At 37.5% G+C, this 16279-nt stretch overlaps 1 protein-coding gene across 1 annotated transcript in view; it reads right to left on the reverse strand.

Annotated features, from left to right (window-relative positions):
• RAD54B (RAD54 homolog B) overlaps positions 1 to 16279 on the reverse strand; it is a 64327-nt gene that overhangs the window by 18184 nt on the left and 29864 nt on the right. Inside the window, exons 4-6 of the mRNA XM_066333532.1 lie at positions 6374 to 6574; positions 3026 to 3313; positions 423 to 585 (exon numbers count right to left, since the gene is read on the reverse strand). Coding sequence (XP_066189629.1) covers positions 423 to 585; positions 3026 to 3313; positions 6374 to 6574 — 652 coding nt within the window. The remainder of the gene's footprint in view (positions 1 to 422; positions 586 to 3025; positions 3314 to 6373; positions 6575 to 16279) is intronic.

The raw sequence follows: 16279 nt of genomic DNA on the forward strand, positions 1-16279 counted from the left end.
CTGTGACTCAAGAAAACACTTCTGAAAACAATGCTGTATCTTTTTAAACAAGTTGAAATAACATCTTTTTTATGCGAAATGCCTGAATTATAAATTACATGAATAATTTTGAATTATATGAAATACAAATCCCAGAAGGCAGGGTTCTTCAGCATGGCTTTGACTATATCTGTGTTCACAAAATTTGGTATGTAGAAATGACAGGCCTTTGGGTGCACTAGCTTCTCATGACATCTGGCAAACTCATGGCAAGTGTGATGCTACATTTAGGTCAGAAAAAACTTGTGCAGCCTCTTTTGGGAGAAAATTACTAGTATTAATTAACTGAACAATTGCTCAATACTTCCCAAGATGTCACATTTCCAACATCAGCATGAAAATATTATAAGCATTAAAAGCCAAAAGGATAACTATGACCTTACCTCATTCCCATTACAGATTCATATAGAAATATAACTCCTTCCTTCTGATGTGGGCGGAGATTACTTGCAATGTAAGGATCTACAACTACATCCACCACAGGTAAACCAGCCTTATTGAACATCCACTGATGACTTGCATTTGGTCGTGGCATAACTAGAGAATCTTGAAGTTCAAAGCATAATCAAGTATTACACAAAAGCATTAGTTTTAGTCTGTTGGCAAAACCTGTTAAAGTCAATTACTGTTAAAAATACTATTTAATATATTGACCATTCTCAGACTGAGAAGGCATTTATAAGTACCTAGATTGTCTTCTATACAAAAACATTCTTTTAAAGAGGTTTTCCAAATAGTTTGTATTTTTCTCAAAGGTAAAAGTGACAAACTGAGAAATATGAAGTGTTTTTTTCTGATAAGGTAAACTGCCTACCAAATAAAAGTCGCTTGATGACTTTGAATTCATTGAGTTAAATTAGAAGAAGTTCCAAAATACTTTTGAATTGAAAGTCTAAGAAAAAAACCATATGCAATGACATAAAAACTAAATACTACATTTCAAGGCAATATTCTCGCAGTAGCCCAGAAAGACTTCTCTGCCCAAGAAAGAGATAAAAGCCACTGATTTGCTAAAGAAAAATAAGGAAGGATTGAGTGCGAGCCGACAAAGACTGCCACATTGCATGAATAAAAGAAGTTGACAGGTTTGAAGACATATAGAGGCAAAGAGAGAATGAAGTATTGAGCAACATCTGAATAATAGTTTTGCTTGCCATAATTGTTTACAAACATTATAATTTTGCTAGACAATGTCCATACTGGGTTGGTTCTGCTGCTGCTACATACCTTCACTGAAAAACTGTATTGTCAGAGGACAGAATGAGAAAGTAATTTACGGCTTCTGGTATTTTTATGTCACTAGATCTATACTGATAATTTATTCATGGGAATAGATTGGTTGAAGACTTATATCAATCAGGGAGATTTTGTTTCCTACTGACAAAGGGTTGAGTTCTGATGGATTAAATCAAATTGCATGTGTATATATTTAAGAGCCAGTGGTGACAAAAAGTTAACTTTTCTGACAAAAAAATAGGATGAAAATGAGAAAGAAACAAGGCTTGGACAGACACTGGACTAAAAGCTTAGAAATTGTATGTGGAAAACGTAGTTTTACGTCTTTGTCACCGTGCTTTGTTCTGCTGGCTTTCCATTCTATAGAAGCTGGATTTTAATCAACTATAATCATAGACTTCAACATGAAAACCTCTGACTGCTCAGTCTGACTGGTCCTGGTCTTGTAAAGTATCTCAGTAACTTCTGCAAGAGGTCATGCAATCAGGCATTAAATAATGTGATTCTCCTGTGTAAGCAAACCTAAAGACTGAGAAAGTCCAACCTATTGATGTGTTGAAATCTGATAGGAGGTATTTAAATTCACCAGAAGTCACAGAAAACAACTAAAATAAACTGTTACTTTTTTCACAAACTAGTGCAGAAACAGCAAAGAAGTTAACTTGTGTGCTGAATATATTGGCTTTTTTGGGTCAGATTTTCAGTTAGAATGCTAATGCAGCATCATCTCGTAATCTCAGGAAGGAACATTCTTAGATAAAATATAATCAAATTAAATTAAGACCAGAAGCTGGTGTTAATAAGGATGTTCTTCAAAATGATGTTCACTAATTACCACTTTATTATGATTTCATTGATTATTTACATAGCAGCCAGGTAACAGCTTCAGAAAGTCCCATAGAATCAGGATATGAGGTAAGAACTTGGATGCAGGTATTATAGCAAGAATGTAGAAAAAAGTTGTATTTTTTTTAAATAAGCATTGCTCTGCTTAGCAACATTTTTTTAGGCTCATTCTTATCTTCCATCTGAAAGATAGAATTGGCAACAGAATATAGCTCCTAAAAGGTTTGTAGACAAAAGAATAGTTCTGCTTAGATAATCAACACCACTTACTGCAGCTATCAAACGTTTATAGGGTTCCTCTTACACAACTGCTTAACCAGCTTGTTCCTATAGAATATGTAAACTCTCATGGCTCTTCAGCACAGAGTACTTCTAGCACTATAAACCCAAACATTTATTCCAAAACAGATCTGGTTGAGTTTGAGTACAGTAGTTACACTCACTGGCTGTGAAGGATCAGGCATTAGACAATAATGACAGTAATTAGACAAAGGATAATAATAAGACAACTTGTCTATTACTGATCCTCCACTGCAACCACTGTGCTGCCACATTATGGCTGTATTTCACTGATCCCAGTGGGAAGCTGGAACTCATCTAGAACTTTTAGTATGTGTCAGATTGTTTCTATGATCAATAAACTCATTTTCCTTGGCAAAACTCTCAGAAACTACTCTAATGTGTTTCCTCAGCCATCTGTAAAAACTCTGAAAAACTTTATGCAGTGCAGAGAATTTTACTTGTTAGAAACACATATGACAAAATCCTAATATGGTTAGACACCAGTACTGTATGCCAGAAATACTTCAGTAATACATTAAGGAACATGAAAATTTTGGTTACACATTCGATATCTTTTAAGAGTCAGAGGATGTTTAAAGAAACTTAAAAATTTCAGTCTTACTTGAAGCATTTGGATCGTGGCGAGGTTTGCAGCTTTGAGAATCTTTAAGCATATTGTCTTTAGTACTGGGTTGACAGACATTTTTGAATGGTTTACAGAATGGTTTTGTGTTAGTTTGAGATAATGCAGTTGGATCTGTGTCATGAGAGCCTATTCCAGCCTGAAAACACCTGCCACTGCTGAAATCATCTGCTGAAATTACACCCATCACTTCAATTTCTTTTCCGCCAACCATCAGTGTTTGACCTTCATCAAGACTGTCTAGCTCTTTAGTTTTATATCCAGTACCTAAAAGAACATAAGAATGAAATAATTAGGACAACACAGCAAGTACTACTTCATTAACACCAGTACTCTGCAGGAAGGGAAAACCGTGAAAAAGTAACTGATTCTGAAACATTTAATGGTTACACAAAGCCTTTCCTTCCTTAACAGAGTGACATGTGAGTGCTAATAATCAGAATTAGATAGCAGAGTATATGGGCAAAGACTCAGTCATCCTCATCACCAATCAAGTCTACTGAATGTTGAACAACTGTCCAAGAGAACTTTTAAAACTTGGCCCCATATAAAATCCAGCAGTTTAATAACCATCCTACATCCTTTTCCCTTTCTTTCATGCCCCCAAAAAAGTCTCCTAATCCCTCTTGCTGTTGATCTAAACAATGTATTCTACTTTTAACGTCATTCTAAATTAGTTTTTTTTACACTTAAAAGATTCTGATGCATCTGAAATCTTTGCTTTTACATATATTCTGGAACATGCTCTGGTTATTGCCAAGATTTATGAGTAAGTTCAACAGTTGTTGGGCTTGGTCAGGTGAGGCATACTCAGTGCAGCCACAAATACTACTGGTCTCATGGTCTCATTACAAAATACAGCTACAGCTGCCACTTCCTTTTAAGACAACAGTGTAGGAAAGAGTGGGGTTTCCTTCTTTTAAATAGCATTCTACTGGCTGAAGCTCTCACATAAGAAACAGAGGACATATATAATTTATTTTTTTAACTCAGGGAGGTCAAAGCCACATCTCTATTTCAGAATTCTTTGTTGAATTTGTGTAAATTTGGACAAACAGGCTTGGATCCACAGTCAGACAAAAAAAAAAAAAAAAAAAAAAAAAAAAAAAAAAAAAAAAAAAAAAAAAAGGCATGATTGTGTAGACCAGCAGTTAAATCACTCAGCTGTGAAGAAAGAAGCAAGGCCTCCCAAGGCACATTATTTTATCCAATAAACACCATATATAAGGACTCCTGGAAGCTGTTTGCAAAGCTCAGGTCTGCTGCTTCTAGGAATGTGAAAGATTGGAAGGTGAAGGTCTGCATTTGAATTCTTTTAAGAGGAAAAAGTTACTGAGGTGTTTCACAGCCTAAGCAAGTGCTGAAAAATAGTCTGGCCAGAAGGGAAAGGGAAATACTTTTCTTCCTGTCTGAAAGTATTTAGAAAGCACACAGCAAACTTTGTTTGGCTTTTGAAGGAACACTAGCTTTAAGGAAAGAGCTGAAGATGCCTGAACACAAAAAAATACAGGCGTTCTCCTAAATAAGATGCTTAGGGAGGGCATTTATGGTCTCCTTTGCTCTGCATTTTTGTTTTCTGTTATTACCTCTACAGAGCTTCAGGCTGAACATACCGAATACAGGTGTATCCCTGTGTAGATTTGGGTCTAAAGAGTCTAATTTTAAGACAGGATGGGCTTTAAGGGCAGATGGAAACTGGAAAGGCAGAAAGCAAAACTACAAAGCTCAACTGTTTATGCAGCTGCCAGAAATAACCGTTTCTTTAACATACAGCAATTTACAGGAGAGCACGTCCTAAATTCTTTGCAATGCATTATTAAGGAATTAGGACATTGCAGGGGAGAACAGACAGATATTCTGCAGCCTCAAAAATGAGCTATAATCTGTGCTGATTTTATGTTCCCTTGTGCCATCCTTGATCCAGCCCTGGTAAGCCTAAGCAAAAAAAAAAGAATTCTTCCTTTGCCTTTTTCTTCCCATTTAAAAATAATAATCCCGAGGGCTCATACACATTCACTATAAACTTCCCAGTATTATATGCAATTTTGGAGGCAAGCACCACAACTGGGCCTTTCCTTCCCACTCGGTGAGCTAAATAATTGCTGAAATTTAAAACTCACATTGCTTAAATTGGTCTATTTGTTATTTTCTTAGAATCAGTAAGACTTAAAAGCAGCTCTGAATGTGCAAGTTAGCACTAATGACACTGGTATTGTGCTCTCTGACACCATCCACCACGGTAAAAAAAACTTTTACCAGAGAAAATCACAATGTTCATTTTTCTATTGTGTTTGCTGCTAATTCAAGAAGACAGGACTTGAAAAAAACACAAGAACAACAGGGTGGTGGCTGATGCATTCCAGGCATTACTCTCTTTCACTCTGCCTTTTCCAAAAACAAGCAAGTCTGTACATATATTACTTTGCTATAAATAAATTCAAATTAACTTCTAAGTCACAGACTGATTTGCAAATCAAAACTGCCTGGTCCTAACAAGGCTCACAATGTCATGATTGTAACAAAAGAACACAGCAGCCATCTCTGACCTAAAATAAATCAAATTATGCTTCGCAGAAACATTGTCCAATCCTAATCCCTTACAGAATATCTTTGGTTCCATTAGCAAAGTTAATTCTTGCTTTGCTTTCAGTAAGAAATTACTGCTTCAAGTTGACAGCAGCCTATGCTTTGCAAGTCTTATTTTTAACTCTGATATCAACCCAAACTATGTCTTACAGCAGCAGCTGCTGCTAAAACTACAAGACTAAAAATTGCTACACAGTTGACTTTGGCTGGGCTGGAAAATGTTGCTGTTTGCCTGTCTTTCCAACAAAGATAATATTTTTAGCTGTTTGACTGGCTGAAAAGTAGAGATCCAACCTCTGAAATTCCTGATTGCCTTACTGCTGACAAGAAACCTGACTGTATCTTTTCCCCAAATTTTAACTCCTTCACTTCTGCATTATGTGAACAGCCAAAATCAACCACTCATCTCTCATCTGCTGAATTAGTACAGGCGTTGATTTCCAGATCCCCTCTTTGGACTAGCATTTGGTGTTTCTGTGAATTATGTTATTCAGACTGCTCCAGCCTCCCCCAGGCATCTGCCTTATATGTAATAAATATAAAGCTTTCTTGCAGTCTTTCTCCCCACCCCAAGAAAATAGACAAACCAAAAGCAAACCCAAAATCTCTACTGTTTTTTCATCCTGTGGTCAACATTGGTATGAAGAACCAAAATATCTAAAGAGCCGGGTCTCTGTTAATTCAAAGCACAGTGATGATTTGCCAGGTGTTCCCTTGAGCAAGTATGCAAATCTACAGTACCTCTGCCAATGTCTTTGCCTTCCATATCTTTCAATATTACTGACTTTCCTTTTGTAATAAGAATAGCATCGCCTTCCCACTTCTTGTGCTTTTTCTTTGATGCCTTACACCACACGACACTGAAATATTTCACAAGGCAGTCAGGTGCTTCCTGAGCTGCTTCTTCCTTTGCAGTCCCTGATGTTGGCAAACACAGTGCATCTAAAAGGGAAATAAAATAACAAAGAATATCTCAGGTTCTCCTGATAAATTGTACAGTCTTTTGCATTTCAAAAAAATCAAGGACAATCCACACATTTCATCTTATATAAACAAAGTGGTAAATTTCCTGTCCTTATGTTTGGAATGAGACAGAACACCACATAAGCATTCATCCTGAAAAAAACACCAAAATGAAACATTACACTGCTTCAGAAAGTATGGGAAATCAGATTACCTGCTGCATTAGTGACCTCCTAATTTGACATACATACAAGACAATAAGAATGGAAAAAGAATAAAAGACTGAAAAAAAAGCTGAAGGGAAATGACCACAGGAGAAAATGAAAACAGGCTCCTTGTGAGATGGTGCTGGGCAATGTTCTGAAAGCAAGGACAGGAACACAGAACTCAGAAAAGGGAACAAAAGAGTCCAGGAAGCAGATCTGGAGCTGAAGTCATCTGTACTAAGTGGGAGAATAACCAAAACTGTAACAATACAAATATATAATTTCAGCTCCTTTCCTTGCAGCCTTCAAAAACAAGTAATTGTGCAAACCTTGAAACAGACCATCTCTTGAGTATGCACCAACTCAAACACAGTTAGAGCTTAGACTGATTTAGATTTGTTAGTAGCTACCCAGTTACAAGTGTTGTGGATGTAAATATTTAGGTTAATATTTAGGTTAAATATTTAGGTTAATAAGGTTAAGAACTGATAATAGAACAGATAGCAGTTGATTATAACATCGATTAAGAACAAACACATGCTTTCAAGAGTTAGCTATCTGAGACAAGTAATGGTAGAAAAGTCACCAGCATTACCTAAAGCAGTATCTGTAGCATTCCTTTTCAGCACATGCACAGCTTCAAAAGGAGAAGCAGACTAATTTTCATTAAAATACCCTTGCATGCTGGTTAAAAGCTTAAATTGGTTTGCTCCATTGATTCCATCTGGGATTCAACACTATACAAATCTGTTACAGAAAAGCGCTTATGCCACAGACTAACCTTTCCAAAATTTGCAATTGTGCTCGTATTTAAAGGAGAAGCATCAAGAGGAAATTCTTGCTCACAGTAATAGTCTGAGAAAGGAGCAGCTTTACCACTTCTACATCAAGTTCTGCATATTCTTAAAACTGCAAAATACTCAGAAGTTACACCCCTAAAATAAATGCAATTTTTCAGACTAGTGTTTACTAAAAAGGTATTATCTAAATGAAAAATGACGTATTTATCGAGCTGAATTTGCGTTCCAAAACACTCCAAAAGTTGTGTTTTCTGCATAGAACTCTATGCTAATGCAATGCCTAAAGCAGACAGGATTTTCCACAAGTAGATGTTTCTTCAGTGCATTAGCCAACATCTGCAGTTTCATGCAGCAGATGTGTACCCATCTCCAAGGAATTAACAGAACAGCCACTGAGAACTGGCATTTCACAGAAGGATAAGAATATGGAACAGAGTAATCCTTTTTGAAATGTAGGGAATTCTTTGTAGATGAATCTTGGTAAATGAACTAGACAGTAACAAAAAAATCCTTGCAGATCTATATAAGAGTTTAAAGTCTCTACTAGATCTTCAACAATCACAAGTGGTAAGATTCAGACAAGTGAAAGAGAGAGAGGGAGAGAGGAAACCTGTACCTTGCAAAAGATTAATTTTATTCTATATTGAGCTTCTTATTGTAAATTGATTCAACAGATAATACAAGATGGTTTTCTTTTTGTTTTTCAAACTGATTGTCTTAGTATAATCAACAACAACTTTCCTTCTATTAAGATTTTAAACTATTACTGCAAGAACTGGAGAGTTCACTGCAGAATTTTCTTCTCTCTTGAAGGATGGCCATCCATAAACAAATGATCACCTCTTTGTCTCCTTCACTGACCTCCCACAGGAGTTTGGTGACCCCTGAGATCCTTTTTATGGTCATTGCTCTTTTACTCAGGGCATCCTGGATGGTATTATCTGAATCACCAGTAGCTTAAATTTCAAGTCAATAACAAGTGTTCAAACTTTGTCTTATCCCTGCTTCATTTAAAATAATTAGAAAACAAATAATTTGGAAACAAAGCTGGAAAAATGATTGCCTTTTGTAATAGTGACTTTTGCTGAAACAGATTTCCAAAGTAACCTGTTCCCAGTAAGAAGCAAATTGGGCACCAATATTCCATGCAATACTACCATGTTCCTACGGGGAAAATGAAAAATTATAGCCTCTGCAATGTTCATATTTCTTCCCTCAATTTGTTTTCTGAATTACCGTAACTTCTGTTTACAGAAATATTCAATAACAATTTGTTTCTACGATACATAAATTATCTTCCTTTTTCCAATAACTGCAGTATAATTTCAGATAAAAGTGTAAGGTGTTTTAATTAACCATTTTTATCTAAAAATAATTACATCTTCTCAAAATTATCTTCCATATAACTTCCTTGCATAGAAAACCTAAACCTGTTCACCAACAATGCTGATTAGGTACTTGCAGTCAACCTTTTTATCTTATCGGTTTTGTTTGTATTCAGATTCACACCTATTTAACTTTAAAGATTATTCCAGTGCAATAGCAGAATATTCAAATTCGATAAATACAGTGTCATGAGCTTTTCAGGAATTGAAATGAGAATGGTACGTTATGCACAGGAACTAAGTTCAGTGTTCGATATAGGGGTACAGTGATCAGTGGCTTCAACAGAAACCCCTTGCTGCTCAGAGACCACAGACAGTATCTGAAATAGAGCTGGATTTGCTGAGGCCCTGGAAGACAAACAGCAATTGTACCTTCTGAGCTCTTCTGTTAATCAGTTTGGAGTGAAAATAATAAGTAACAGCCACCATGCATACACTGTGGTATGAGAAACATCAGGAAATCATGCCCACTCATTTCTCTCCCAAGCAGTGAAAAGCCCAGCCTGGCAGCGAGGTTTGCTTAACCATGAAGAAACAGTAGCAAGAGGCATGGCTCTCCTCCCAAAGGAAGGGCTTGGGAACTTCAAAGACATGGCTAACAAGGCTTTGAAAAGCCTCCACAAATAAAGCTTTCTCTCTGTGGTTGAGAAAACAAGGGCTTAGCTTTCAAGATCTAAACCATAGCATTGCTGATACGAGGAAAAGTTTCAGCAGCCTCAGGAAGGTGATGATTTACAGAAATCGGGATGGGATCCAGGAGAGAGGACGGGAAGCATTCCAATGGCAAACTAGTTTAACCAGTTTCTGATGAGCAGGATTTAGAGAAAACGCATCGATTAAGTGTGTTAGGTGACTCCCACTGCAGCAAGAAAGCAGCTGCATTATGAAAGACTCCCCCAGGTAACTCCAGCGTTCACGTTCAGGGCACTGTGGGCTGCAGCACCGCCAGCACACGCACGCTCCAGTGACCGGGCACTGGCACCGTGGCCTGGGGGTGCTTTCACGGATGGCTTAACCCCATCCAACTGCAGGCTGCTGCCAAAGCCCATGAGCTCACCTTTCCTTCCCTCTCCTGCTCTGCTTCTCATCCACCAGCTGCAGGAAAGCCAGCTCAACGAATCCCATTACCAGCTACAGCCAATAAAGGGAAGGGCTATGTGCAGTTTGCACCAAGGAGACTGGGAGGCTGCCCATTTTTTTGTAGCAGCTACTGTTAGGTTGGGGTGATTTTTAAACCACGGGTCCTGTGTTACCCCATCATCTTCACACCTGAACTTCCACGACATAAGCGTGTGTGAAACGACAGGTATGAGCTGTCTTTTCCTCAATTGCTCTGAATCTTCTCAATAAAAAGTACTATCACAATGCAAAAAAATTACAGCTTAGAGATTCAAGTTTGATTCAAGTTGCACTCTATAGCACTAAGGAACAATTAGGAAATAGAGGGAGGCAAATAGAAAGTCTGAACTGCAGTAAAAGGAGACTGGGGCTTTGAATGAATCACAGCCCAAACTCAATGCCAGTGCTCTGCTGCAGCCTCTGCAGTGACTCTGCTCAGGTGCCATCAGTCTGCTCCATGGAGCTGGCACCATCTCTTTCTTCTGAGCAGAGGAAGTAATTGAAAAGTTCCTTAATGAAATAAATTCATAACATTATGAGAACAGACATTTACATGGCAGTTAAATGTCTAGGTGCCTACGAAAGATCTATATGTCACACACTCCTAAGATATAACAGGAATATTTAAAGAACTATGCGGTCAGATAGCATTATCTTTCACTTGCAAAGCTATTTCAGTCTAATCATACACTTAATACTATGCTAACATGTAAATGTATATCAGTGTGCCTCCAAAATGGAAAAATACGTAATAACTCTTCCCATGGCACTTCTGTGAGATTTCAGGAGGAATGCAAACAGTAAGAGTGAAGCTGGCTTATCCTAAGCCTACAGGAATCAATGACAGTTGGGATTACATTTCAGAGTCATTTGATTACAACACGGCGCTTTGTATCTCTCTTTCCAAGATAAAATGTATTTGTAATTCATTTTGCATGTATGAAGCATAGACAACAAACTCACCTAAAGACTGATATTTCAAGCAGGACTATTTCCTTTGGGAAACACATCATTGTTCTAAATCCAAACTTATTTTTAAACAAAAATGTAAATGATAAAAAAATTTTTAAACTTCTGTTTCAAAGTCTCTTAACAATCTAAAATGCCAGTCAGACTAGCTGCTAAATTCCTGACCATTTAATACTACGGGGAATTCCGTCAGTAGATTTGATTTGATAAAGCTAATGACTTTGCCAGGCCTTCATGAGTCCATAGTACATTTTCCATGCTACTGACTCAGTTTAAGTACACATATTCACACACATGCACAATGTCCATAAAAACTGGCAGTTAAAGAAAAATCACTATTTATAAGAAAAAAATATCACAGATTAATCCAGTCTTAGCCACAATGAACTCTTACTCCTTGTAGAAGCTCTACTAACTCAATACTCTGGAAAAATCTGCAGAGGAGATAACACTATTGGGTTTGGTTTTTTGGGGTTGTGGGTTTTGTTTTTTTTTGCAAAGGTAAAACTTTTACCATTCCTGAAAGCTAAAAGCTCTTAGAAATAAATGCAGTTGGCACAGTCTCTACAGTTTAATTTCTTGAGGATTACACACTGGACATGCTCTAACTGAGGCCAAGGTTTCTCTGCAGTTGCAGCTTTCACTGCTCAGACCAAAGTTGAGTTTCTTCCACAATTCCAGCAGGGAATTTTGACATAGCCCTCTCCTTCAGACCATCTTACCCTCTCCTGGCACCAAACAGGTAAGAATGGCAGAAGACCAGCTACAAGGAAAAGCAACTTTGAAGATGAAGCCCTTCAAGAAAGACTTTTGCTGAAAGGACAATGTTGATGTTGAACCAGTAGAAAATTGGCAATTGGATAAAAAGACTGGAAGTCTGAGCTGGAAGAAGAGCATGCAGGGAAAGGCTAGAAACCAGGCAGGGAGTAAAAGAGTATAAGACAACAGGATATGTTAGGACGATGGTTGGGGAGAACCACTCAGGCAGACCAGGACCGGGGTCCAGTGTAGGAGTCAAGGACAGACAGAGAGTTGGAATTTTCTGAGTAGGAGGTGGTGTGAAAAAACCCTTACTGGCTCTCATCTCTGACTCTCAAAATGCAAGATTCACAATGAAAATGTACAGCTGGAAAACACTGAGGGAAATAACAGGACAACTTGGGAGGAAAAAATGAGAACAGGAGCTGATTAGGCAATGACAGGGAAAATAGACGTGGAAAATGACATGAGAAGAAACCAACTCAAGACAACATGGTATTGCTACATGAAAAATGGCAAGCAGTTGAGCACAGAAAGGCACTGACAGCACAAAGACACAAATGACACTCACTTAAACACAATGTCCTCGTAAACCATTTCCCATTTCCCAGGGCCCATTTTCGACATCCTTCAACTTTTTCCCTAATTAAATTTTTAAGACTACCATGGTGGTCTTAAAGGTAGTCAGCTTTAAAATACTGTAATTATTACACTGTTCTGTAACATTTTACACATTCAGGTTTGGTAGCTGCTCTACAGGTGAAGAGAGCTGCAATGGAAGATTTAGGTGCAACATAATAGATGGAGCTAATTAAGCTCCTGAACCAGATCCATTTCACAAACCATTCCCTACAAGATAAACCCAAATCAATTCTGAGTTTAGGACCAGCCAAAGGCCCAGAATCAGACAAATATCTTCTAGTGGACAAGTCCACATAGGCAAAGCAGGAGCAAAAGCTTGAATCATTGTATCACTTTCCCTCAAGTCCCTCCAGTACCTTCTGCTCTTCAACACAAAAAAATTTCGGTCTTTCAATTTCTTTGCTGTCAGCAAACTTGTGCAAAACTCACAGGGCAAAACACTGCATGCCTTGACACTAATGGTGCCCAATGACTTTAGTGACGTCTTACTGCAGTAATTTGCTTTATTACTTTAAAGGGGAAAGATAAGGTTTTCAACCCTGTCTTACACAGATTGAAAATATCAAATTATATGGAACAGTATTTTTAGAAATGTTAATTTGCTCCAAAACCCAAAAGATTAACAATCTTGTAGTACAAAACTAAGCCACCCACCTGCCCACCACGCCTATGACCCATCTTTCATCAAGTGAATAGTTCTAAGGTTTGAAAATGTCAGAAGTACGGTGCTCCAGTGGCCTGATCTGCCCCACTGTGCATATACATTTAGGATAAAGTCTTTAGAGACAACATGCTGCACTACACTGCCATGGGACCTCTTGCTCATTCAGTGCAGAGAACTGAACTGCTGGAAAAGCAGGAAATGTGGCAGGAAAAAAGGCTGCTGCTGCCTCTGCCATCCCTGCACTGCTTTATTGTAAATTGCAAAAGGTGTGGGATGGACAACGCTGCAAGGACAGACAGTCCAATCTTGTGGTTAGATAAGCTGAATAATGCCCTTAAGAACTGGACTTTACTTGCCTGTCTTCTGGAGTTTCTCTGTGATGTAAAGAAAGTTATTTAACCCCAACTTTCAGCAATAAACACTTGTCTGAGCGCCTGACTTGTGATTCAGTCTCATTTGTATTAATAGTGAACATTCATGGGTGTAACTGGAAGTTGTGGTTGGGAAAGATTAACTGCACAGTATCCTAAAGCACTGAGACAATGCAGTCCTCCATGATTCAGTCTGCACCTTCCATAAAAGAAGGGCTTTTTGGTGTTATTCTCTCTGCCTCAACTCGCACTTTATCTCCTAGAAAGTGGAGATTACACCAACTTTTTGTCTCACAAGGATGTTGTGAAATGTAATTACATCTCACAGGCACTCAGATACTATCACAATGAGCACCAGAGGAAAAAAAAAATAGCTAATTAATTCAAAATAGTTCGAAAAATGTGCTGAGAACAAGGCGTAGCTCTATTACTGAACAAAGAGGTGGAAAGAAAATACTGAATAGTGACTCACTGAGTTGACAAAGTCCATTCCGTGAACAGGCAAGGAAGCCTACAGAAATACAATCCTTAATCATGTACTAAATGACTATACCCCACAGAACGTGAAAAGTGGTTCAGGTTGTGCTATTTGCAAGTTTTTGAACACTTCAGTATATAACCTTTATTTTCAAATAGGAACCTTCTATATACAATAACAGAGCAGGCAGACATATTTAATTCAAACATGTAGGAACAATCCTCTCATCACCATTCAATGCAACATTTACCTCTTAAGGATAATGTTGAGCTGTAGAGGAGGGAGGACGGAGAGCACACACTTTCAAAATTACAGCTCCATGGCAGAAAACTATTCTTCCTAAACCCTCAGCTGTCTAAAAATCCAACTGACTCCAGCTTTCACTGTAAAAATTTAATGAACTAAGCTGAAAGCTTCTGTCAGGTCCACAGAAATAGATGTGCAAGTTCTATTATCAAAGGAAAAAGCAGCATCATTGAGAATTCTGAAAGGCTGCAGGCATCATTCGGTGCAGTGAGCCAGATCAGCTCAGTAAAACATTGGAACCAGTCAAATGCCATCCAAATCGACTGTTTACTATACTTCTTAATGTTGCCATCCACACGGAAAGTTGTTTTGATTAATTTGTCAAATAAAGGGGTTTTTACTTCAAAAAATAAATGCAGAAGCCATACCCGAAAGCAAAATTTATTCTTGGGTTCTGCAAATATTGAATGTTATTGCAATAAATTATAGTGTAAATGTGATATGAAAATATTCCAAGTATTTTAACAACAAAAATCCCCACATTATATTAAAAAAAGTTAATAGACTATTACACAATCACAGGCTAATTGTAGTTTTCTCAAAAAGCAGTAATTTCTGGAAGCAGTTTGCAGATATATGTCTTCATCCTTTTGTGTTTAAATATGAAAGGAAAGTACTCAGCTAAACTCATATGCAATTCTTTGAAAATACGTGGTTTGGCATTCTCTTAAGCATTTCTTAATACTCCTGTCATTTTTTTTAGGGAAAAAAAAAGCTATTTTTGTACTGTAAAAAAAATCTCTATTTTTAAAATGCAAACATTTAGATCTGTAACAAAAAAGCAAGCAGGCAGAAAGGGATTTATTAAGATTACATGTCCTTCATATTAACATCTGTTTTAGCACATACTAGAAGTAAAAAAAAAACTTTTAATGTCCTATTTGTGTTTGTTAATGGCCATCTTTGATTTCCCTGGATTATAGTAAAGAGTCCTGTAATCAATAAAATTTATGCCCACTGTCACAAGCATGAAACACGACATATTTCTGTCCTAAATTATTTAAACAGGACTGTTTAAAATTTATGACATTACCCTGGGAAGAGGCACACAAAGGATGAGTCATATTTTTTAGAATTTTCATGTGTTATGCAGCAATGATTACTTGCAGAGTGGCTGACGAAATATTTGGAAAAGGAAAAAGTAATCTTTCCAAATCAAGTTACATAACTTTGATTTACATAAATGTAATCCATTCAGCAGTCCAAGCAGAAAAGTAATATTTATGGCCCAAACACAAAAACCTAGAGCTTTAGTTGTAATTCTTACTAGGAAAGCAAAACAGAACAGGGAAAATTAAGGAGGAAAGAGAAGAAATTCATCATTGTGGAGGTACAAGGTGTTTACTGTGCTGCCTTTGCTGGCTCTGAATGTAAGAAAACTGAATACAACTTAAATTGCATACAAAGTCCAATGCAAATTAATAAGATGATTCCATGCAGGAAGACTTAAATTCATGATGCCTTTAACAGAGCTTACTTTATGTCAACCCTGCCTATTTTTGGTCCCAAGCTGACCACTTATATAAGGAAATGCTAGAAGACATGGAAATGTGGCAGCTTTCCATCAGCAGACCAGCTCTACTTGCTATTCCCAAAGGACTGCTTTGACCCTTGGCATCACTGGAAAGCCTCTGCAGCACGTGCAGCTCTTCTTATCAACTGCCCCTCTGTGTATCTCATTGGGTACGTGTGTGCCTACGAACATACAGGCATGGGCACACTCATGAGAGAAGGATGAGGTTTAGAAAAAGATTAAATTTATGTCTATGTCCTCTGAAAACAAGCTTTAGACATGCCAACTAGATCTTCAGAGCTTAAGTATCTTAAACTCTCCAAGTATATTTAAGTTCTGCATGGCTGAAAAACATCTTCAGTGCCATCTCAGAAGTTCACTTAGGAATTGTGCATTTTCAAAACTCAAGTACAGCAAATTAGCACATACAGTTACATAACAGAATAGATTTTACCTAGCAGAAATAATTTTA

The sequence above is a fragment of the Sylvia atricapilla genome, chromosome 1 (assembly GCF_009819655.1).
Source record: "Sylvia atricapilla isolate bSylAtr1 chromosome 1, bSylAtr1.pri, whole genome shotgun sequence".
Classification (NCBI taxonomy): Eukaryota; Metazoa; Chordata; class Aves; order Passeriformes; family Sylviidae; genus Sylvia; species Sylvia atricapilla.